Source organism: Leopardus geoffroyi, chromosome A2 (genome assembly GCF_018350155.1).
Source record: "Leopardus geoffroyi isolate Oge1 chromosome A2, O.geoffroyi_Oge1_pat1.0, whole genome shotgun sequence".
NCBI classification, from domain to species: Eukaryota; Metazoa; Chordata; class Mammalia; order Carnivora; family Felidae; genus Leopardus; species Leopardus geoffroyi.
Genome location: NC_059331.1, coordinates 33701507 through 33725937, shown reverse-complemented (window position 1 = coordinate 33725937; position 24431 = coordinate 33701507). Strand labels below are relative to the sequence as shown.

The 24431-nt window shown below is 39.3% G+C and overlaps 1 protein-coding gene across 13 annotated transcripts in view; it reads right to left on the bottom strand.

Annotated features, from left to right (window-relative positions):
• SLC25A26 (solute carrier family 25 member 26) overlaps window positions 1–24431 on the bottom strand; it is a 138036-nt gene that overhangs the window by 74719 nt on the left and 38886 nt on the right. For 11 of the 13 annotated variants that reach the window (XR_006715922.1, XR_006715920.1, XR_006715921.1 and 8 more), the window contains one exon: window positions 23287–23334. The exons of the other annotated variants lie outside the window; for them this stretch is intronic. Coding sequence is in view for 8 of the 11 variants with exons in the window: in XM_045493469.1 (XP_045349425.1) it covers window positions 23287–23334 (48 nt within the window). In the remaining 3 variants the exon portion in view is untranslated. The remainder of the gene's footprint in view (window positions 1–23286; window positions 23335–24431) is intronic. 13 annotated transcript variants of the gene reach the window in all.

The window sequence follows — 24431 nt, the reverse complement described above, 5'->3', positions numbered from 1 at the left end:
AACAAATGTGTTTCTATGTAATTACACACATACCAAATAAATTGTCTATAAGTGTATAAATATATATAGCATGCATGTCTGTATGTTGCACACGTGCATACACACACATACACACACACAGAAGACCACAGGTCTCTTTTCAACAAAATGAAGTTAGTTTAGACGAAGTTCAGCTATATTCCCTGAAATTTTAGATAGGACCTTTAAGTGAGTTTTTACATTAAAAGTTGTGTCTTTTACCATGCTTTATCTAAGTACTTTGGGATTGGGGGCAGGGGGAGGAAAAAGGCTGTTTTTCATGAGACGGAACATTCTGTGCCAAATGAGGCAGGTGTGAGATATCTCAAAGATGAAAGCCATTCTCCAAATAACAGCGTCATCCTGTAATGCTTTCTTGACATGTGCAATTTTGCTACTCCTCTCTTTGAGATTTAATACAAAGCACTATGTTTGTGATCTTTCCTAACGTAGATGAGTATCTGATTGGTGCTCATTTTTAGTGCTTTTTCTCAATGAGGAAAAAGTCAATTTAACAATGATCTCACTTAAAATGAGTAAGAAAGGCAGCCAGAGCAGACAGGCTACTATACCCCCTAGATCCGCTTTTTTTGAAGTGTTAACTTACAAACAAAACAACTGTTGATGGATTTCTTTTATTCTGCAAACTGTTTATTTCAAAACATTACTTTTAAAATACCTCAATCCCCCACCTAAAAGAGAAAATCCCATAAAGAAATCAATGACATTGTTTACTTTATCATGTCAAAAAATCATGCTGAACGTGACCTATTATGACCTATCTTTAATACATTTTTCATTATATTAAAAATTTCTACACAATTTATGACAAAAGGTTTTACTGGAGGAAAATAAATATTAGCCATTGGTTTCTGTAGTAATATCCAACATTTCATTCTTCTCCTGACTTACCAATCAGCTACAGAATTTAAGTTTTTCTTCACTTCAAAACAGATCAAGAAAATCTTTTAAGCCAAGTTGGTATCACCCAGTCCAGTGTTCTCACACCTCAGTGAGCATCCGAATCACCTAGAGGCCCAAACGCCTGAAATTCAGTTCTTAGAATTTGTATTTCATTTTTTATTTTTTTTATTTTTGAAAGAGAGGGAGAGGAGGGAAGGGGCAGAGAGAGAGGGGGACAAAGATCCAAAGCAGGCTCCATGCTGACAGCAGAGAGCCTGATGCAGGGCTGGAACTCACAAACCGTGAGATCATGACCTGAGCCGAAGCTGACTCAACTGAACAGTGAGCCAAAGACACTCAACCGACTGAGCTTCCCAGGCACCCCTAGAATTTGCATTTCTAAACATCTCCCAGGTAATGTTGTTGCTGCTGCCAGGACAGGAATCCCTACTCTGAGAACCAAGGATACAGCCAGTATTTTCTACCTTGAGAATTAGCTAAGTGGGTGAAGGGGAAAAACATCCTGGAAAATGGTATATAGTATACTGTATCTTTAATAGAAAAGACTTTCAGGGGCAGCTGGGTGGCTCAGTCGGTTGGGCACCTGATTTGGGCTCAGGTCATGGTCTCGTGGTTCATGGGTTCGAGCCCCACGTCGAGCTCTGTGCTGACAGTTCAGAGCCTGGAGGTGCTTTGGATTCTGTGTCTCCCTCTCTCTCCGCCCCTCTCCCACTTGTGCTCTCTCTCTCTCAAAAATAAACATTTAAAAAATTAAAAAAAAAAAAAGACAAGACTGTTAGTCCTTAGGATCAAAAAGAAGTTGGCATAAAGAAAATGTAAGCCAGGCAGATTACAGATGATCCAGTTCAAGATCCTGTGAAGAGCCAGATAATTAATACCTTAGGCTTTGTGGACCATACAAACTCTGTCAGAATACTCAACCCTGCCATTATAGTGTGAAAGCAGCCGCAGATGCGACATACATGAACGAGAATGGCTGTGTGCCAATGAAACGTTATTACAAAAACAGGCTGTGGTCCAGACTTGGCCTACAACTTTCCCAACCATTTTAAAAATGAGAAAACCAAAGCCCAGGGAGGTTACACAACTTCAAAAGGCACAAGATGGTAAGTGGCACAACCACAACCAGAACTTGGGTATCCTAATGCTTGATACAGTAAAGAAGCCGTTATGGTATTATTTTGGCAAAAGCCACAAATAAAATGTCTTGTAAAACTTTATGCTGTTTAATGACCAAAAAGGAAAACAAAAATGACTTTACTAAACAAAAGAATGTATTTAATACTATCTGATTAATACAAGACATTATCATTTACTATTTCTAATACCTTTTCTAAACAAGAGGCTTACACAGTGGAGGGCACTCCCTGGACCGGTCACATCGCGCCCCTGCGTCTTACACCGGGCAACAGCGGGGCCTGCGAGCCAGCCCTCCGGTCAGGGACTGTGGGAAATGGGGACACCAGGCTCTCTCAAGTCTCACCATCTCAGTCTTTCACATTTCTCATCCCATCCTCCATTCAGTGAATGCCATTATACCTCTCAAAAACTGTCCCCAATGATATTAAAATTTTCTCATATAAAAGCCAAAAAAGAAGGAGTAAGTTATGAAACCTAAGTTAAAAACGATGTTTTGCGCAGACTATTAGGCTTGCTCAATTCTAGTTGTTAGTTATTAAGGTTAAACAGAATTATTTAGCTAACAAAATAGAGCAAACATGCTTATCTTTACCAAAGATGACTCAGCATATCTCATTATGTGTATATACATATATACACAAATAAGCAATATACTTTACCGTAAGCACACGCTTTATTGTGTATGCACACACACATATACATACTTTTTATGCTTTCGTAACTGTCAAGCTTTTACTCCTAAAAGTGACATCTGAGTAAGGGAATCTATGTTAGCAACAACGTAAGTTTTATGCATTGTCTTATTACTACTTACGCCAGTTTAAAAAAAACAGTAAAGTCTGTGCATACGTATTATGAAAAATAAAATATTTTAGCTTTAACTATCAAACACAAAGTCAAAAAAAGCTTTTCTAAAGTTGCCGTACACTTACAAGTATGTATATCCAATTCAGGATAAGAACGATGAGTCTTAAATCTGAGACAAAGTTTCAGACATGTTTGATGTATCCTGAACCATGCGTGAAAAAGCATCTGTTATTTACAGATCAAAGCAACCCTGAGTATCCTAAAACAACTAGAGTGAAAAATGCCCAAATCTAATTTCATCCCTGTCCACATGCTTCTTTGAACTAATAATTCAGAAAAATTGGTCAGTATGTTGAACTAATTAGCATGCTTAATGCTTGCCAACTTTGATGCCTCCAATTCTTTAAGAACCAGAATATTAAAACTAGTTTTAAAAAAAACGCACAACAAGCAGATTTGGGAAAATGCAAAGCCTAGTCCAAGCTAACAAAGTCACATAAGGTTGAATAATGCCTCAAAAAGTCCCAAATATGAGTGACACTTATTTAATTCTAAGCTATCAAATGGGCTGTAAATGATTTTTGGGTTTTGATTTGCATGAAATGAATTCCACAACATTTTTTTCTGTATCCAGTCATGTTTTAAGAGATTCAGCATACATCTAACTTTACTTCCACATAAGGAATCATAGTGAAGTGTTCCTGGTAAGAGATTAGCGTTCTATTTTTTTTTAACCACAATGAGAGATGTATTCAAGATCTTTCCAGTGAAATCCCACACCTAACAGCCAAGAGCAAAGCATATGTCTTTACTATTCACACACTTGAGCCTCGTGGAGACATTTGCTACCACAATTTGCCACCCATTTTCCTAACATTTACTTCGGATAATCAATGAAAAACCCATAGTAAATAGGGTACTAAGTATTAAATGGAGACGGTTAATTAGCTAATACCTCCATGGTTGTTTTCTTTTCTTTTCCTTTTTTTTTTTTTTTTTTGGTCTACCACCAGACTGATATTTTTTAATTCTTCTATTCAACAATGTTGATGCTCCAAGAAGATCCATTCCTGGAATTTACATGAGAACGGTACACAGAGCCTTTCGTGTGAATTCCACCTTGGCTTGCACTTTTATTTTTTGCCTTCTAACTTAAGCAAGAGTTAGGCACGAAGGAAAAAAAAGGGGGGGGGAGGGGGAAAATGAACAAAGATCCCAACCCCAAACAGGGTTCACCACATGTGATTACAAGTCCAAACTCACTGTTTTTATACCACTTGGGTAAAAGATAAAAAAGTATTCTTTACAAGGCAGTTAGCACACTTTTTATTAAAATGCTTCCCCATACTGACCTATCAATTCCATTACTCTCCTCTTCCTTTTCCTAAGTTTTATAAAAGGATTATCCAAAACTGAACTCATCCAGAGAGAGGGATCCACTCCCTGACTATTCATTTATTTCTACACTTGTTAGTACTTAAGCAATTTCAGTAATTTTCAACTACTCATGAACTGCTTCACAAATACATATACATGCCCTTGTATAATAACCGGAGTTCTCTGAGGGCACAATCTTTGATCTCCTCTGTCTTATCCACACACTGCTACCTCCATAGCTCTGTACCTCACACTCACTCTATAAATGTTTTCAGGTGAGCTAAAAAACACTGGGTCACCACCTCAGTCACAGTATTTTTCTCACAACACAATGAACTTCTTTTGAGCTAAAGGGTACAAAGAAAATTTACATGATGTCTTTTGCACTAAAAGTTTCACATTAGGGGAGTTTGAGGTGGCGTGGTCAGTTAAGCATCAGACTCTTGATTTTGGCTCATCATGATCTCACAGTTCATGAGTTCGAGCCTTGCATCAGGCTCCTCGCTGACAGTGTAGAGCCTGCTTGGGATTCTCTCTCCCTCTCTCTTTCTCTGTACCTCCCCATGCTTACTCTCTTTCTTTCTCTTTCTCTCTCAAAATAAATAAACATTAAAAAAAAAAAAAAGTTTCACATTAACTCTGAAGTTTGCAGACCTGCCATTCCAGGAAGGCACTGCTAGATTAAGAGTCACATAATCCAATTCTGGGTTTTATCTTCAAATGAGCAGAATGATCTTAGTAAGTCATTTGAGGTCTTGCATTTTACAGGACATTGTGAAAAGAGCAACTCTCTCTTTTTTTTAATATTTATTTTGAGGGGCGCCTGGGTGGCTCAGTCGGTTGAGCGTCCGACTTCGGCTCAGGTCACGATCTCACGGTTCGTGAGTTCGAGCCCCGCGTCAGGCTCTGGGCTGATGGCTCAGAGCCTGGATCCTGCTTCCAATTCTGTGTCTCCCTCTCTCTCTGCCTCTCCCCCATTCATGCTGTGTTTCTCTCTGTCTCAAAAATAAATAAACATTTAAAAAAAAATTTATTTTGAGAGAGAGAGAGAGCGAGCACGCACAAGAGCACTACTCATGAGCAGGGGAAGGGCAGAGAGACAGGGAGAGAAAGAATCCCAAGCAGGCCCCGGGCTGCCAGGGCAGAGCCCAATACGGGGCTAGAGATCATGACCCAAGCTGAAATCAAAAGTCGGACAGTTAATTGACTGAGCCACCCAGGTGCCCCAAGAGGACAGCTCTCAAAGAAAGATGCTTCATGCTGGGATAAAATAAATACACAACACCTCTGCCTTCTTCAAGTCATAAATGTCATGATTATTTATACTACCTGGCAATGTAACAGCAATTAACAACAACAACAAAAAAAACAAAAACAAGTGACCCAATCTATAAAAGGAAGTGACATGAACTTCACGCTGAGTCAAAGTTAAAGAAACTTCCATTCCACTGATGCGTACATATTAAAGGTAGAGTAATTCCACAGAAAGTAGGTCGTTCTTAGAAAAACGGAAGAAAAAGGTAAAAGACTCCTACGCTTGAGAATGTTCTTAGACCTTCTGAACAGTTCTTTTTTCTTTTTTAAGAGATGTTTTAGGAAGAAAAAAAACACAGTGGAAAGCAAGTCATGTAGTTTTGGGGGGGTTTTCTTAGCTCTTCCTCTCAGTTAAAGAAAGAAACAGAGAGAAATCAAAACACCATCTTTTAAGACTGATGGTCAAAAATATGAACACAAATCCCTGAGTAGGGAAAGAAAACCAAACAGTTTGCTGACACATCGCAAGGAACAAATACAAATTTGTCCCACATACAGACCCACACAAATATGGCCAATGGATTTTTCACAAAGGTGCAAAAGCATTCAGTGGAGAAAAGGATAATATTTTCAACACGTGCTGCCAGAACAGGACATCCATATGCAGAATAACAAACACTGCCCTAAACCTCACCCCTTAAAAATCGCCTCAAAATGGATCATAGATGTCAATGTCAAATATAAAACTACAAAACTTGTAAAAGAAAACACAAGGAGAAACCTTCATGACTTGGAGTTTGGGGAAAGTTCCCAGACCTGACATCCAAAGTACAATTCGTGAAAGAAAAGTTAATAAATTGGACTTTGCCAAAACGTAAAGCTTTTATTTTATGAATAATACTGCTCAGGGAAGGAAAATTCAAGCTACAAATAACCTAAGTGACAAACGACAAGCATCCCAAACATAAAGTACTTTCAAACACTACATTAAGAAACAACCCAATTTAAAAAATGGGCAAAACACCTGAAAAGGTACTTCACCAAAGAATGCACAAGGACAGGGGCGTCTGGGTGCCTCAGGCAGTTAAGCGTCCCACTCTTGGTTTCAGCTCAGGTCATGATCTCACGGTTCCTGAGTTCGAGCCCCGCACTGAGCTCTGCACTGGCAGCAGGGTCCACTTTGTTCGGATCCTCTGTACCCACCTCTCTCTGCCCCTCCCCTGTTCAAGCCGTCACCGCCTCTTTCAAAATGAATAAACTTAAAAAAAAAAATACGTAAGGACAGCAAATATGCACATGAAAAGATGTTTGTCATGACTACCCAGTAGGGAAAGGAAAATTAAAACCATCATATGAGATACCATTGCACACCTAATGGAATGGCTCAAATCGTGCCCGGAACAAGGGCAGGTGATGCAGAGCATGTATGACTAGTGGGAATGCAAAATCATACAGCCACTAAAGAGTTGGGCAGTTTCTTATAAAGTTACCCCCCAAAATACCATACATTGCATTCCCATCTGCCCTAGAGAAAGGAAACTTATGTACAAACAAAAACCTACACAAGAATACTTGCAATACTTCTTTTCATAATGACTCCAAACTGGAAACAATTCAAGCGTCCTTGGATGGGTCAATGGAAAAACTGTGGTAGAGCCAAACAATGAAATAATTAAAATGAACAAACGATCGATACATGCGATGACTGGGTTGAACCTCAAGCCCATCATGCTGAGTGACAGAAACTAGTCTCAAATGTTGTATATCGTATGATTCCATTTAAATAACATTCTCACCAAGAAAAAACTACAGTGATGGAAAAGAGGTCATTGACAGCAGTCACAAGCAGGGACATGGATAGAACCACCAAAAAGGAATAAGATAAGGGACTTTTAGGGATTATGGAAATGCTCTGCACCCTGATTGTGCTGGTGGTTATACAAATGGACAAATGTTTTCAAATTCATAGCTCTGTACACCAAAAAAAGCCAATTTTAACAATATGGTAATTTTAAAAATAAAATAAACAGTAACTATTTGTCGTTCTTGCCTGAAATAAATAAATATAAGGCAGTGGGAATGAAGTATAAAAACAATGTATTTCAGAGAGTCTGGGTGGCTCGGTCAGTTAAGAGTCCAGCTCTTGATTTAGGCTCAGGTCATGATCTCACAGTTCATGAGAATGAGCCCCACATGGGGCTCTGTACTGCCAGCTTGGAATTCTCTCTCTCTCCCTCTTTCTCTGCCCCTCCCTCACGCTCTCTCGCCCCCCCTCTCTCTAAATAAACATTAATAAAAACATATTTCATTAAAAAAAAAACTTTCACAAAAAATTAAAAAAAAAAAAAAGGGCGCCCGGGTGGCTCAGCCGGTTGAGTGTCTGACTTCAGCTCAGGTCATGATCTCACGGTTTGTGAGTTCAAGCCCCGCGTTGGGCTCTGCGCTGACAGCTCAGAGCCTGGAGCCTGCTTCAGATTCTGTCTCTCTCCCCCTCTCTGCCCCTTCCATGCTCATGCTGTTTCTCTGTCTCTCAATAATAAATAAATGTTAAAAAAAAAAATTAAAAAAAAAAAAACTTTCAGTACAATCAATGAGCCTAGAGACAGTGATATACCTCAAGTCAACATCTCCGTTTCTAAATATCACTCTCTACCAAAAACAATCAAGGGCTCCTTGGAGAAGGGCTGATTACAGGACCAGGATATCCTGTTAAAACAATAAGGAAGTTCTTCAAGATTAATGGGGAAAATGTCCTGCAAATAGAGCAGTAGGCTCAAAGAGGCTCCCCGTGGCCAAATTTGAGACAGTTTGAGCATCAGGAAGAATAATGCTAATGGCTTCTAGTTATTGAATAAGAAAGAACCCACGACTGTAATGATGGTTTGTTTCACTTTAAATGAGTGACTTAAATGGTACACGTAACATCTCAATCAAACTGTTTAAAAAAAAACAAAACCAAAAAAAATGACTCCATGAGTCCATATGGCTATTTTAAACAGGTGATGGAGCTGGAGTGGGAGGTAACAGAGTAGAAGAGGAAAGCTTCATTACAGAAGACCGCCAGTTAACAAATTCAGAGAGAAATGACAGTATGAGGAAAATCATCATTTTGCAATCACCAATGTAATGAATGCTTCAGGCAAGAAGCATCTACAGATGTTCCAACTATTGGGTAAAAGATTACTGGGCAACAGGATAATCACATAGTCTCAAAATATCACCCCAGAGATTACTTCTTAGTAACAAAAGAGAACTGATGGGGTGCCTGGGTGGCTCAAGCGCTCGACTTCAGCTCGGGTTGGTTAAGCGCTCGACTTCAGCTCGGGTCATGATCTCACAGCTCCCTGAGTTCGAACCCCGCATCTGGCTTTGTGCTGACAGCTCAGAGCCTGGAGCCTCCTTCGGTTTGTGTGTCCTCCTCTCCCTCTCTGCCCCCCGCCCCCCATTCATGCTCTGTCTCTCAAAAAGAAATAAACATTAAAAAAAAGAGAGAGAGAAAGAGAGAATTGAGTAAAGAAATATGGAAAACACCAACTTCATCAAATGACTAAACTTAGGCTTTGTCAACAGGGGGACATTGTATGTCTTTTCGTGTAATGCAAGATGAAGTACCCAATGTCACCCATGTAGTATCCATGTACATACGTACACATCTTCAACCAGAGTCTCATCACGAGGAAATAAGACACTGCAAATTATGGGACTGTTTTTAAGCAAATACAAGAACATCAAGGTCAGGCGGGGGGGGGGGGGGGGGGGAAGGTTGGGGAAACCTAACAACCAAATCAGTGTATGATTCTTTATAGGATACTGGAGAGAGGAAAAAAAGTTATAAAGCTTTTATTATTGGGATAATAGCGAAAATTACAAAAATGACCATACATTAGGTAACAAATTAGATAATAACTAACATATTAACGTTAAATGTCTTGGGTATGATAAGGTATGGTAATTACGAAAAGCATGACTCCATTATTAGAGGAGACATATAAATATTTAATATTAAGTATCAAATATCTGCTACCTAGTTAAAATGTTTCAGGAAAAAATAGAGAAAAAGAAGGATAAAGCAGACAAGGCAAAATGTTCATCACTGAATCTTGGGAAAATAATACATATTTTATCTTTTCTGTAAAATTAGTTTTTCAAAGGAAAAAGTGGGAGACAAAGAAGAAAAAGAAGGTGCTACTATTCACTTCAAAACCTACTCACTCATAGCCCCCAGAAAGCAAAAAATGTATGTACATTGTTATGAAAAGAACATAAGAGTTCGAAGAATTCAGAGTCCAACTCTGCCCTCTATGAACTGTATTGTTTTATAGAAATCAAGTTACTTACACCACAGTCAGTTTTCTCAGTGGTTTTAAATAGGAAAATATCTGTTATTTCATAAAATGGTTTACAAGATAGTGCAACTTACCACACACCAAGAGCTTACTATATATATGCCAGGCCCTGCGATGTTTTTACTTGATCAAAACTAGCTCAAAACTTAATGGTTGAGATGTATCATGTACGTAACAATTTTTTTTTAAATTCATATTAAATTTATTTAAGGATGAAGAAAAGAACTTTTGTAAACAATTGTGTAAACCAACAGATAAATGGCACAGAGTGTAACTTTCATAAGATCTTGGTTGCTCAACAGAAGACATACCAGTCTCCTCGAAGCACAGGCATTATTGATATCTTCTACCAGGCCAAAGATATACTTAGTTTAGCCTCTAAAGAACAATAAACTTCATTCCCAAGTGATTTTTAACTTGGTCATCACTCTATTCTCCCAAAGAGAGGTGGGGAATAATTCATGGATAAACAACAGAGAAGACTCATAACATGTGGACCAAGGTCAAAGGGAGCTTTATCAGAAAACTTGGTTATCAGTTTAAAAGACTCCTGCACACAAATGTAATCATTTATTTCTCAAATACAATTAGGAGGCACACTAAACTGATAAGATCAAAACGCTTCTCTAAGAATCATAATTCATTGATATAATTCCTGCTTACCTAAAAAATCAAGGAAACACACTTGAGGTCGAAGAATCCTTATGAACAGTTATCATCAAATGCTGTTAGTAAGAACCTTTATAAAATTTCATTATGCACTAGACACAGACTGTCACATGACAAAAAAAAAAAAAATCAGGATACAAAAAAAGCCTTAAATAAATGAGCTATATCCTTAATTTATTGTGCCTAAAAACGTTTTCACTAGATGAGGACAGTATGGCATCAGAGATGTAACCGTGTCAAAGGCAGAGCTGTGATAAAAACAGAAGAACAGAATCCATGCAGTCTGGCTGCAAAGCCCAAGCCCCAAACCACTATGCTCTAAGACCTCCAGGAAGCAGCAAATCCAACCCAAAGAAGGCAGTGCAACATCCAGACACAGCGAGTGACCACACCAGATGAGAACAGAATGATGGAAGATTCCAAGATTGCCAAGGGAAAAACACAGTACAAAAAAACAAAAAGGTTCTGAGGTTGTCACGCTCAAATATGTGAAAAAAGGTAAATAATGCACCCCCCCCCAAAGAGCAATTAGAAACTTGAAGAAGAAAAATAACAAAGTTCATGCCTCAAATGTTCAGCAAATTAAAATATGAGATCAGCTTTAGCAACTAATGGAATGCAAGAAGAAAGTCTATTTGAAACCCCTCTTTCAGGGTGACAGAGGGCGCATACAAAAGGAAATGCAGCTGACCCTGGAACACAGGTCTAAAGTGCGTCATTGGGGGGGGGGCGCCTGGGTGGGTCAGTCGGTTAGGCTTCCGACTTCGGCTCAGGTCACCATCTCATGGCTCGTGAGTTCGAGCCCTGCGTCGGGCTCTGTGCTGACAGCTCGGAGCCTGGAGCCTACTTCGGATTCTGTGTTTCCCTCTCTCTCTGTCCCTCCCCTGCTCATGTTCTGTTTCTCTGTGTCTCTCATAAATAAACATTAAAAAAAATTTTTTAAGTGCATCATTGGTCCCACTTATGCGCAGATTTTTTTTCAATATGGTACTTTAAATGTATCTGCTCACTCTTAAAATTTTCTTAATAACATTTTCTTTTCTCTAGCTTACTTTATCATAAAAATATAGTGTATAAAACACATAAAATATATGTGTTAATCGGCTGTTTATGTCATCAGTAAGGCTCCTGGTCAACTACAGGCTACTAGTAGTTGAACTTGGAGGGGAGACAAAATGCATTTTCCATTGCACAGTGCAACAGCACTCTTAACACCCACGTACATCTGAAGGTCAACTGTAAAACCCTAGCACACTACTTGTCCGGCTGATCATTTGTGAAGACTCAATACAAACACTAGTTCACAGTTCTCAACTTTTAAAATCAATCCAGAAAAAGACATGCAAGAAGTGACTGTGGATGATGGACAGGGTGAAACTGACAGGCAACTAGACAAACTGGAGTGACGTGCACCTGAGAGTCACTCCAGACAGTGGGATTTGAAAGTCAAAGAGTGTAAGGTGGCAAAAAGAAGTAACAGCCTCAACTCATGAAGAGAAAGTTACAAGATGCAAGTTTGTAGGATAAAAAACCAAGACACAAATACATGACTTAAAATTTCCAGAATAACCAAAGGAATAAAATTTATGTAACTGGAATGCTAGGGTGAGGTATGCTTGGGAGGAGCATAAAGTGAGCTAAACCACTTATTTCATTCCAAAGCTTCAGCAGATTGTATCTAAGGTTGACAAATTAAGAAACAGATGTTAAAATATATTATCCAGAAATATGGACGTAATAAGATGAACTAAATGCAGAAACAGTTAGAAGACATTATCTCCAGAGAGTGAGAATGGAATGGAGAAAGAACACAGGACACTGTTGCTTCTCATCATATGTTCTATACCATATGACATGTCGACAGATCCATGAAGCTTTACTTTGATAAAATTAAAAATAAAGTAATAAGTTTTAAGTTTAACTTATCATTATTTTAGATGGTCATTTAAAAATAAAGTATTTCATCCAAAGGCTTCTAGCATTCTTGGTTTTTCAGCTTTCTATTTTTTAAATAATTTATAGACTTTCATAAAAGTTACTAACATGGTACACCTGTTATATACCTGCTACACCCAGCTTTCCCTCATGTTAACAACTTAAATAACCAGACTCATCATCAAAACCAGCTACTAAGTATTAGCAGCAACACGAGTAGGTAACCTACACACCTTCCTTGAATTTCACCGGTTCTTCTCCCTAATACCCTTTCTCCTCCAGAATCCAGTTCACCATTTCACATTGCACTTGCTTGTTGGGTCTCCTCAGTCTCCTGCTGGATGTGACAGTTCTTTCACCTTTCTTTCTGTTTCATGATCTTGACAATTGTGTACAAAGTCTCTCAATTTCAGTTTGTCTGGTGTTTTCTCATGATCAGACTGAGATGATGCATTTTTTGGCAAGAAGACCAAAAAAGTGATATTGTGTTCTTCTTGGTGCATCCCATTGGGGGTACAGGGTGTCAACACATCTTATTACTGGTGATGTGAACCTTGGTCACTTGAATAAGGTAGCATCTGTCAGTTTTTCCAACTGTGAAGTTATTATTTTTTCCTTTGCAGCTGGTAGATACCTTGGGAGAAACACTTTGAGACAGACTTTAATTTTTGCTAAGTTAAATGTACCTACCAGTCTACCAGTACTTTTTTTTTTTTCTTTTTTTTTGAGATGCACAATGAGGTATTTTGGGATCAAGTAAGATAATGTGTAACATTCGCTTCAAAATAATTTAAGCAAGGGGTGCCAGTCTGAGTACAGATCAAATAATATTGGCCAAGAGTTGATAACTGTTGAAGCTGAGTGATGGGCTCAAAGAGATTCATTTTACTAACTTATTTTTGTGTATCTTTAAATGTTTCCATGATAGAAATTTTAAAAATTAGAACCCAAGTAAAACCTGTGCATACGTAGATCAAAAGATAAAACAACTGTATTTATTTAGGAATTTCGGATTGGAAAACAGTACTTATGCTTATATTTTCATTTATTGATTTGAATCATTTCAAAGGTATCAAAGCAATCACCTCAAGAGCTCCCAGGTTAATGTGACTAAGTTACTGCCATCAATATTTAAAACACAGGCATTGTGCGCCCTCTAGTGGACTATTCTATGACAAGACTTCTGTATCGACAAACTGAATTTAAAAAGCAGAGTATTTTCACAAAAGAAAAGTAACAGCCAGATTCTCCCTCACCTCTTTCTGCTTCTCTACTAGTCAATATAATATCTGTTAATTACTTAGCTAAATACAAAAACATTTCAATGCCAAAAACACTCAATTTTTTCCTACTATTGTGTTGTCTCTCCGAACACATGTTGAAGCCCAGAGAAGAAAAGAGGACAAAGTCCAAAGTCAGTCAAAACATTTTCCAGCCATCTTAACAGAGGCTGGACAGAGGATGTTGAAATCAAATTAATGTCTAATTTAAAAGCACCTGGTTGTGTTCTGCCTGTATATACGGTCCCAATTCTACCTTTCAGAATGCTAATCCTCAGAAATTGTGCTCTGCTTCAAGTCAACAGATTTGATCTGATTTACTGAAAAATTCCAAGAAGAATGAACAGTGAATTCCACTGCAAGACAGGAGCAGGAAGCAAAGTGTAACAAACACAGGCTTTGGATCACACAGGCCCAGCCTGGGCTTCTAGTCCTGCCACATACTACCCGTGCTGCTTACCTTTCCCAAGCCTCAGCCTGATGATCTGTAAGACAAGGTTAACATCTTACAGTTTTATCTGAAGCTTAGAAAAATACATGTGAATGATCAAAATTCAAACTGTCACTAGTACCATTATATGATCCCAAGATAAGAGACAACCAGGTAGCCCAATGCCCATTTTCAAGAGGTTCTTTAAACGATTCCCTTCAACCACAATACTTGAATTACACGTAAAAATTCCAGATTTTCTTTAAACCTGGGTTTCTATATTAATTCTACATTAACAATAATTATTATTAATTCTAATACTAATAATTAGTAATAATAACTAATAATATTAATACTAATAATTCTATATTAAACTATATTAATAGTTTCTTAATACTCCTTACAAGATAATGTTTGTTCCGGCAGTAAGATATTGTACAGTACTCAGAATCTCAAGAGTAATTTTTGACCCCTTGTGTTCAGGATATATTATTTGCCTGTAACTAATGGAAGGATTTTCTTCATGAATAAGTCATTTACTGTTTTCTTATGTCATTTCGAAAAGTGTTTTAAATACATGACAGATTCGTAGCAAGAGCCCTTAACTAGAAATGACAAAATTAAAATAAAGGCTATTTGTGGAAGGCACAGGAATACCAGGAAATATGGTAAAAGACAAGGAGAAAACCTCATTTTCAGTGCATAAAGTTTCTATGGCACAAAACCACTACCCTCCCTGGGAATTAAGTGAGGATTCCATCATTCTTGCCAAATGCGTCTTAGCTAAGCACCTGCTGGAGATTACAAATATCTAAGTACTTTAAAACTGGTCTAAGAAGCAAGTACGATGAAGTCACTGATTTGTCCATTAAACATTTTCTGAGTCTGCTACCTGTGAAGCCCTCTTCTAGGTACAGAGTAAACAGAGGGAACAAAACAACCAACAGGAACTTGCCCTCACAGTGCATATATTTTTGTTGGGAGAGGGTGGCAGGTAATAAGTTTATAAACAAGAAGATTATTTCAGATAATGGTGCAAACTAGGGTAACAACTGAGTGCTCGGGGCTGGGGTAGGTGTATTTTAGGTAGAGTGGTCACAGTAGGCCCCTCGGAGAAGGGACATGACAACTAACACCTGCTAGGTAAGAGCAAGTCACACGGACATACAGGATTATATGTATAATCCAGACTTGCAAACCACCAACCCTCACGAACATCCCTATCAAAGCAAATGCTCTAGGCTTAAGTCCTCTAACTGTTCTTTTAAAGTCAGTTGCTGAGAACATATTTTCCCCAAACTCCTAGCACTAGAGCCTACTTAAAGGTGTACGAATCAAAGAATGTACTATTAATTTGAAATCTTTATTTTCCTTCCTAGAAAAATGTATCTGCCTATAAAATGCAAAATATACAGCTGACCACAAGGTTAAGATCATGGGTTCTGAAGTCCACAGTTGTCTCCCCTACTGGATCAAAGACTCTTGAGTGAACCACAACCTTACAAAAGCTCAGTTTCTATAAAGCAGGGGTGTTTCAGGTTACTGGGAAGATTATACGAAACACTGCACATAAAAAACTTAGTACTGCAAATGGAACAGCGTTGAGTACTTAGCAAGCATTAGCTAGTATTTCAATTGTGATTTATATACATTTTTAAGGAAAGTTGTCTACATATGAATGTACCAACAGGGGTATTCTGAGATCTTAATTTTCAAATCAAAACTGTATAAAAAATAAGTAACTTCGAAGTCAACTCTTGTTTTCAGAATAATTACAATTCAGAATTAAAAGAGAGTGCCAAATGATTTTTAAAGAAAGGCTTCCCAACTGATGCCCAAAAAACCAAAGGTAACAAAGAAAGATTAAGAACAGACATCCCAGTTTACAGAGTAGAACTAAATGTCCAAAACTGTGGTCCAGATAAGTGCTCTGGATGCTCTTAACATCCCAAGTACCCACGTATGGGATGAAGTGAGAGATGGATGAAATGGGGTTTCCTTTCTGCAGAAATGGAACTTGAGCTAGAAAAACATGAAGAGACAGAACACAGCAGACACTGTAGGGCAACTCAGTAACATCAGATCCAACCCCCTCTTTGCCTGGCTTCACCTCCTACACTGAAAAGCTACATACTCAACTCCCCACTCCCCATTCAACTCAAGAAGGCACTAAGATACCTGGTCCAAAAAAGCTCTGTTTTCTGTACACAGAGTGACGGGCTCGTACTGCCTCTGGCCCTCCCCATTCGTCATGCTTAGAAGGGGGCTGTGAGGCCTAAAATGGTGAAGCCATTTTGTGACCATGAGTAAATCATGCCGAGTATTAAGTAAGGTTAACCACGTAGAATTAAAGTGCCTAGATCCTGTATGCTTTCATTTAGCTAGAACACCAGCCTCAGACTGTCTATCTATAGGCTTCTTGTTACTGGGTGGGGGTGGGGGGCGGTGAGTGACCCTTATCTGCTACAGCCGATATAGTCAGATTTTCTGTTATGTGCCGCCTAAACGCAGTCTACCCTGACACACAAAGATGAAGGAAGACAATACTTCGCATGGGATGAAAAGCACAAACAACAAAGAGAAAGGTACTTCAACCTGACGGTTTCTGATGTTAACTGAAATGAAGAATTAAGAGACCTTTTCCACCTTCAACCAGCAGCTTTCTGGTGTGTGTGCATGGCAGAGCCAGGACACTGCACTTACATGCCGCTCAACTCTGTGCACAGGAACTGGTGTCCCTTCAGGAAAGCCTGGCCACCATGCGACAATGGAAACAGGCAGCATTTTCAAAACTGCAGAGAGCAAATGAAACGTGTCCAGAGAATGAGAAAAGTAAATAGCAGCTGGTTTCTTGTAAACAAAACATGAGGGAATGTGCACTGGAGGGCTAAAGTAATTTTTCTATATGAAGATTATTTTACTAAATCTTTCTTTCTAAAAACGCTTGTTTATTTAAGAGATGATGAAAAACTGCAGGCTAAAATCTGTATTTGAGGAGTAATAATTTTAGGTTCTCCAATTAAAGGATGAACTATCACTCATTTTTCATAGAACATCTCTACAGTATGAAGTTATCATAATGTAAATGCAATTAAGTGACTCATTTTATAAACCTCTGTGATTAAAGGGGATAGTTCATTTTCATTTGTTTAATACTCCCATTAATAAGAATGTCCCGTTACACATTTACTGAAAGCCTGGACAATAAAACAATGGAAAAATTCCAAAAGCAAACACATTTTTTTTTCTTTTCCCATGAAGCTAACATTATGGAATTTTAACAGATGTTCTATTTGGTCACAGTTAATAAAATGAATTATGGAGGATTAAAACAGGGTTCAATATGTTTGCATTGGGAGTTTAAGCGAGAAATAGTTTCACATTAAAAGTTTGGAAAGGTTTATAATCACCTTTTTCCTTTTCAGTGGAATTACTAGGAGGGGGAAAATAAGGGAATTATTACAGCAATTAGCACTTTTCTGATGAAACCAGGCTTACAGAAACTATCTTTTCAAGGTTTAAGAATGAAATCTTAGAAAATCATATACTCCTTGGTGCTTCATCAGCTGTCTAAAATGCAAAGGTCTTGGAGTGGAGTGGAGCCCAAGGCTGAGCCACCCCCCGGCCTAATTCCCAGTCCCGCTCAAGCTCCCTCAGCATTCTGAAGGGGACGCTGTGTCTAGCAGCATCTGAACAAAAATTAATCAGACTTAAAGGAATAAAAAAACCGATAAATATTTTGTGAGTGCTAACTCTGGGGAAGGCATTATGCTAGAGTCTGCACATGCTATGGAGAGGGAAAAATCCAAGAGCTGTTTTGAAGGCAAATCATATGGTGTCTGACTCTTTAGTCAGCATCATTACATGTAGCTGAATAGAACTGAAAGGTAAGGACAAACCACAAGAGAAAGAAGCAAATCGAAGAAAATCATTTCATAGAACATAAAGATATACAGCAGTGACACCAGGAGAAAAAAATCCTTTCTCATCAGCACAGTTTTTTCTCTTTCTACTCTCACAAATGCAGGAGAGATGGCAAACAAGTAACAGAGGTTCTAGCTACAGTTGCTCTAAAATATCTGTCAAAGAAAAACATTCAAGGGTCGCAATCTCAGTAAGAAAAGCCTTCCTCTAAATGGGTAATCTTACTTGGGAAATAAATTCCAGTAAACTATCAATGGGACCCAAAAGAAAATCATCAAAAATTTTTTCTAACATATTTACATTACGATTTTTGACCAACTCAACCAGCAATTATTGGGGCAAGTCTGACATCTTTACCACCAGTATGTGGTTTCTCCTACAGAAGTAGCCAGTGAATACAAAATCAGTTGCAGGTGGCAGTATGTTAAGCGGATACAAAATTCCTCTCTACAAGACATTCAGATAACACACCCTCCAATTGTAGCTGAGACACTTTATAAGTAATACCAACAGCTGGCCTGTAATTCAAACACAATTGTTACTCATCATCATGAAATGGCATTCAGATGCTTAAACACAGACCAATCAAGGTTGTACGGCAGTTCAAGGACCCCAACCTAGAGGGAGGCTTCTTCATTTCTGAGTCCCCTGGCAGACCACACTGCTCTAATCCTTCTCTCTTAAGACTGCCGTGAGATTTCAAGGACAACGGTCTATGCAAAGTTCCTAGCACAGATGGGCCAATGTGGGCTCAGAGAGGTTAAGTAACTTGCCAAGAGCAGACAGCTGGTACGGGGCAGAGTTGCGATTCACACTTAGGTGTTATTTCCTGTCAAAACCTTTGCAGTTCTGCGCATACTAAACACATCCCACATGGCGGGCTCAGCCCTTCACACGATCTCCCCATGCCATTCTCACAAGAACTTTAACACAGCACAAAGTTTAACACAGCACAGTTCACAGCAAAGGGAATCAAAGAGTTCTGAGATGTATGTTCTTATGCCCAGTGTCAGAATGAAAACGACAGTGAGATCACCGCTGGTAAAGTCGGTGAGGCAGAGGAAAAGAAGGCCTGCAATGCTGGCACAGGGGTCGACTGGTATTTCCACGAAGGGCACTTTGGCCGGATGTACCAAATTACAAATGCTAGGGCGCCTGGGGGCTCAATCTGGTAAGCGACTTCAGCTAAGGTCATGATCTCACGATTCATGGGTTCGAGCCCCGCGTGGGGCTCTGTGCTGACAGCTGACAGCCTGGAGCCTGCTTCGGATTCTGTCTCCCTCTCTCTCTGCCCTTCCCCCACTCTCCCTCAAAAAGAAACATTAAAAAAAAATCAAAATGATAAATGCCATACTCCTTTAGCCAAGCAATCTCACTTTTGTTATTAACCCTACAAACATCCTCAACCATGTACAAAAGGACCTAAGAGCAGTAATATCCACTGCAGCACGTTTGTAATGTCCACCAACAAGGAACTGGTTAAATAATGAATGGGTCGTGTCTACCATGGAGTACTATGCCATCATAAAAATGAAAGGAAGATCTTTATGAAGAGATAAAAAAAAAATTGGGGCTGAAGAAACAAACAAGAGGCCAAACACCTAAGACAGGGTATCTCTGGAAAAACACACAAGAGAGTTATACAACCTAAGGAGTTGCAGGGGCACAGGAACTGAGGGGACAGACAACAGAGCTGAAGGACATCCCTAAGGCTTGATTCCTAAAAGGTCTCACCTGCAGCCACTGCATCGGCGGGGGGGGGGGGGGGGGGGGGGGGGGTGTCTCTATGGTCTAAAACAGACAATAAGGGGAACTAAGTTTGAAAGGCTGCCATGCCTACCTGCGAGTGAACTTTTCAATCAGTGAGGATTTGGGGCCCTAAAAGGAGAGATCCAAGGCTTCGATGAACTTACAGACAGGCTGAGGGACTTGTCTGCCCTGCTTGACTTTGACAGCATGTGTGACAGAATTTGGTGGGAGGACTGCTTTCGGTGAACTGGTGGCAGAGCTGTGGAGACAGGGAGACATCATCCTCACCCATCTCACATCTCTCATCAACCAAAAAGAAGCCGGAGTTATCCCTGACCACAATGGCAACGTCCGTCCACTGAGGCAGAGCCAACCACCATCTTGCCATCAGATTTATGCAGAGAAGAGTCAGATGCCAGTCATCTATCCTCCAAATACCAGGGAACGCATGCCTGGCTCTTCAAAGGCCTTCTCCCATGTGCTGTCCCCCAGTCTCCTGGCAAGCACCCAGCCGGGGGGGGGAGGTTCAACGTCTCCTCCTGGCAAACACTCCACTTGACTGAACACCTGCCTGCAGCATCCCCACTTGGCCTGACAGAGAGGGAAATCACTCTTGCCTCTTCTCTACGCATAAAAATTCCAATTCTGCTGAGCTAATAAGTGAGGTACACGCGTGCTTTTACAGCCTTGTGCCTTTGCTCCTGATGTTACAACTCCTGTCTCCTTGGTTATTTCTAACTACCACTCCTTCGAGAATTAAGTCAACATTTCATGTTTTTTAATGCAACAAATGCTAATTGAGTACCACCCAAGCACTGCTTCCCCTACCATCTCAGCCGCATCTAGTACCTACATATCGTTACAGCACTGTGAAATGCCTACTCCCGCCTGTTTTCCTGTAAGAACACGAATCCTTGAGAATCTGTGCAGAAACGTTTCACGTGGTGCCCAACACACAGGAGGCACTCTTAAAATGACTGTGAAGAAGAATCTGTGGATAAAGCCTGTTTGCTGAGCTTAACTTATTCTTACTTCTTTTGCAACAAAATGCCTTTCTCAGCTTTCGTCCTCTTTAGAAGTCCTTCTAACCTACGTAGAAGATCATGAGGCTGCTCTCCACAGAACTTTCAGGACAATGGACGCTGGGAAATTGGCCTGGCTGGGAGGGCAGCTGTGAACTCGCTCCCCATTTCCATCTTACAATAACAGCACTGCACCACAATGTTTGGTCCAGAGCAAAAGAAAAATGAATATGGAAGGGGTGAGGCATACAGTATAATCTGTTGACCCTGCTTACACTCAGTCTAAAGTTGAGAGCAACTAAAATAATTGCAGAGAACATAAGGGATAAGACACAATCTCCACAAACATCAAACGCAGCGGAAAACACGGGATGGCATTCACCAAATCTAAAGAACACACATAATCTCCTATACTGCATGGATTCAAACTCCAATCTCATTCTAATGGGCCAGGGAGATAAAACTTGTTTTAAAGAAAAAATTGTACACAGAATAAACATGTAAGTTTCCTGGTGATTCTCACTAAGGCTTCAATGTATTTTCTTATTGAAATAAACAAGCTCTTGGCAAAAAGATTCGATATTGGTGTCAGAATAATGTAAGAACTTGAAACTATTTATAATGCAAAAATTTTGTTTAAAGCAGACATATCACTACTTATTTTTCTCATTTTGAAAAGAAGCGGTTTCATTCAGCAGTAATTCTTCTCTCGTTCTCTCAGAGAATCTGTACAAAAGCAATATTTCAACTAAAATCAGATCTGAAGGATCTTTTATGAAAACGTATAATGCAGAAGACCCCAATTAAATTTCCAACAAAGCACTGCCATTTTGAGTAAACAAAGTCATCTCAGTAGGGTCACATGATGTGCAAAAACTGCAGCCCAGAAATTAATTACTAGTGTGACATATGTCAAAACAAATTTTTACAAGAATAGAAAGCAGGTGTAACCATGTGTTTTCTCTGTTTGTATGCAAAACCAGTATTGTCGGGCATGTAAATATATTCATTTATTCAGCATCTCTCAGAAAAATAAAGGAGGTTCACTGCCCCCACCCCTCCCCACCGACCCTGGGTTTGCTGCACCCAGGTGAAAGCTGACTAAATCACACGTGTTTAGTGAGTCAGAAAATAAGTAAGAACCAAGAGACAGCGTGGGTGATATTTTTGAAAGACAGAAGTCATCATCACACAAACAAACTCACTTTACAACATTCAGTTTTCCTTCAAAAGAAGTTTTTTCAAAGATCTACATCAACTACACCACACTACATTAAGGTTGTTATCTTGCAGAAATCAAAGCTTTATAAAACATGTGACGGTGCTTGTATTTCATAAAGAAGATTGTAATCTATAGTAAAAACAAAACATAATCAAAAACTACCTGGAAATAAAATTAGAGATTTCAAATCATTTCAAAGTTTTGCTAGTTAATGACAACATTTATTAAATTAAAAACATTTTTGTAAATGCAAACATGTTACTGACCAAGGAACTTCAAATAGAAAAAAGGATAGAGAGCACAGGTATGCATGCAGATTCTCCTGTTTTCTTTAATAGAAAATTATGTCCCAACCCCTTTCACAAGGGATATATAGACCAAATTATCACAACGTACACTTTAAATACCTTACAATTGTACCTGTCAACAATATCTCAATACAGCTGAAAAAAATCCTAGGAATTAAACTCTTAAAAAGAAAAAAAAAAAGGAAGAAAGAAAATTATGATTACGTCCCAAACCAAAGACTGGTCTTAAATCTTATGTAAATCACCCTTTGAACTTCAAAATATTGTCCTCTATGTGAGGCAAAAATTGGAAACATACTTCCTACAAGCAATATACTGAAATCACTTTGCTTTTTCAACCAAAAGAAGAAGAAAAATACTGAATCCCAGAATTTTCGAGTCAGAAGTCTCAGAAGGCAAAGCGGCTGCCTGGGGGCCACTGCACAGCCAGCCACCCGCAGGGCCAGCGGTCCGGGGCTCACCGTACCTTGCGATCGCCATCAGGAAGACAACAGCGCACCGCATGATACAGACTTTGGAGACACTTGTCTCTTAGCACGTTGCTTTCATTACCAATTTCTCATTAACTCTGTGTCTTCTGGTAATTAACTTGGTATCTTAACCTCAGTGGTTGCTTCTTACGATTTCAGCCAAAACGGACATTTAAACAACCTAGCACCAGTGAAGCCAAAGCGTGGGTGCCATTCTGACCAGTGGGATTGCTCTTTTAGCGAACCTATTTGGCCATTCGTTAGCTATAAGAACCAGGATAAGACTAAACGGTGTTTCAAAGGTGATAAAAGTATCCCTTTTTAATTTTTTCAACCAGTTTCTCTGAGTGAATTTGCTGAACAAAGCACATCATTCTTTTGCACTTCAGTACTGGGAATTAAGTGAGTTACCTCTCTTAAAACTGTGCTTGTGTAGCCTCGATACAATCCTCGGATGCCCTGAAACAAACAAAAGGCCGAGAGCTCAGTAAGTTAGAACAGCACAGAGATCTGAATGATACTGAGTAAGGCAGAGTCGCTGAAGTCTGAGTTTTAAAGCTTGCCCAATGACCACACTCTATAAGAGGTTAAAGGTTATAAACTGGCCTAAAATATATATAGCTCGGGTCAGCTCTCTTTAAAATGGGAACATGTCGGGGCGCCTGGGTGGCGCAGTTGGTTAAGCGTCCGACTTCAGCCAGGTCACGATCTCGCGGTCCGTGAGTTCGAGCCCCGCGTCGGGCTCTGGGCTGATGGCTCAGAGCCTGGAGCCTGTTTCCGATTCTGTGTCTCCCTCTCTCTGCCCCTCCCCCGTTCATGCTCTGTCTCTCTCTGTCCCAAAAATAAATAAACGTTGAAAAAAAATAAATAAATAAAATAAAATAAAATGGGAACATGTCTAAAATAATCAAACTGACTACTTCAGTCGCTTTCAAAATTTCTGCTCCTGAAAACAATACTTGAGATGATTTCAGTATGTATTTCCAAATTCAAAGGCACACAAAACGCCAACCATCCTTTCCTATAAAAACAGAATTATATTTCATAGTTTCAAACAGAAGATAACAGAAATTCATTAATAATCCTCCAAGGTGATAAATATCTCTGGACAAGCCTTGATTTATTCAACTGTCCACATGATTCACAATAGGGTCTCTTTACTGGATTGATCTCATGATCCTGTGATCAAATACTCAGTTATTTCCTCACCTAAGTGACAAAAAAACTATTAAGAGTAACTTTTCTAAAACCTAGACCCATTGAAATTTCCATGTGACTGAATACTGTTTTTAAAACACGGGAGGAGGGGGCTTCTGCAAAAAAATACAAAGAAAAGCAGCTTGATGGTCCCTAGTGACTTGGCCAGCAAGAATGACCTCTGATCCACAGTGGAACATTAACAAGTAAAAAAGAAATTAATTTTTTTTAACATTTATTTCTTTTTGATAGAGAGAGCATGTGGTTGGGGGAGGGACAGAGAGAGACAGAGACAGGATCCGAAGCAGGTGAACAGCCCAATGTGGGGCTCGAATTCATGAACCATAAGATCATGACCT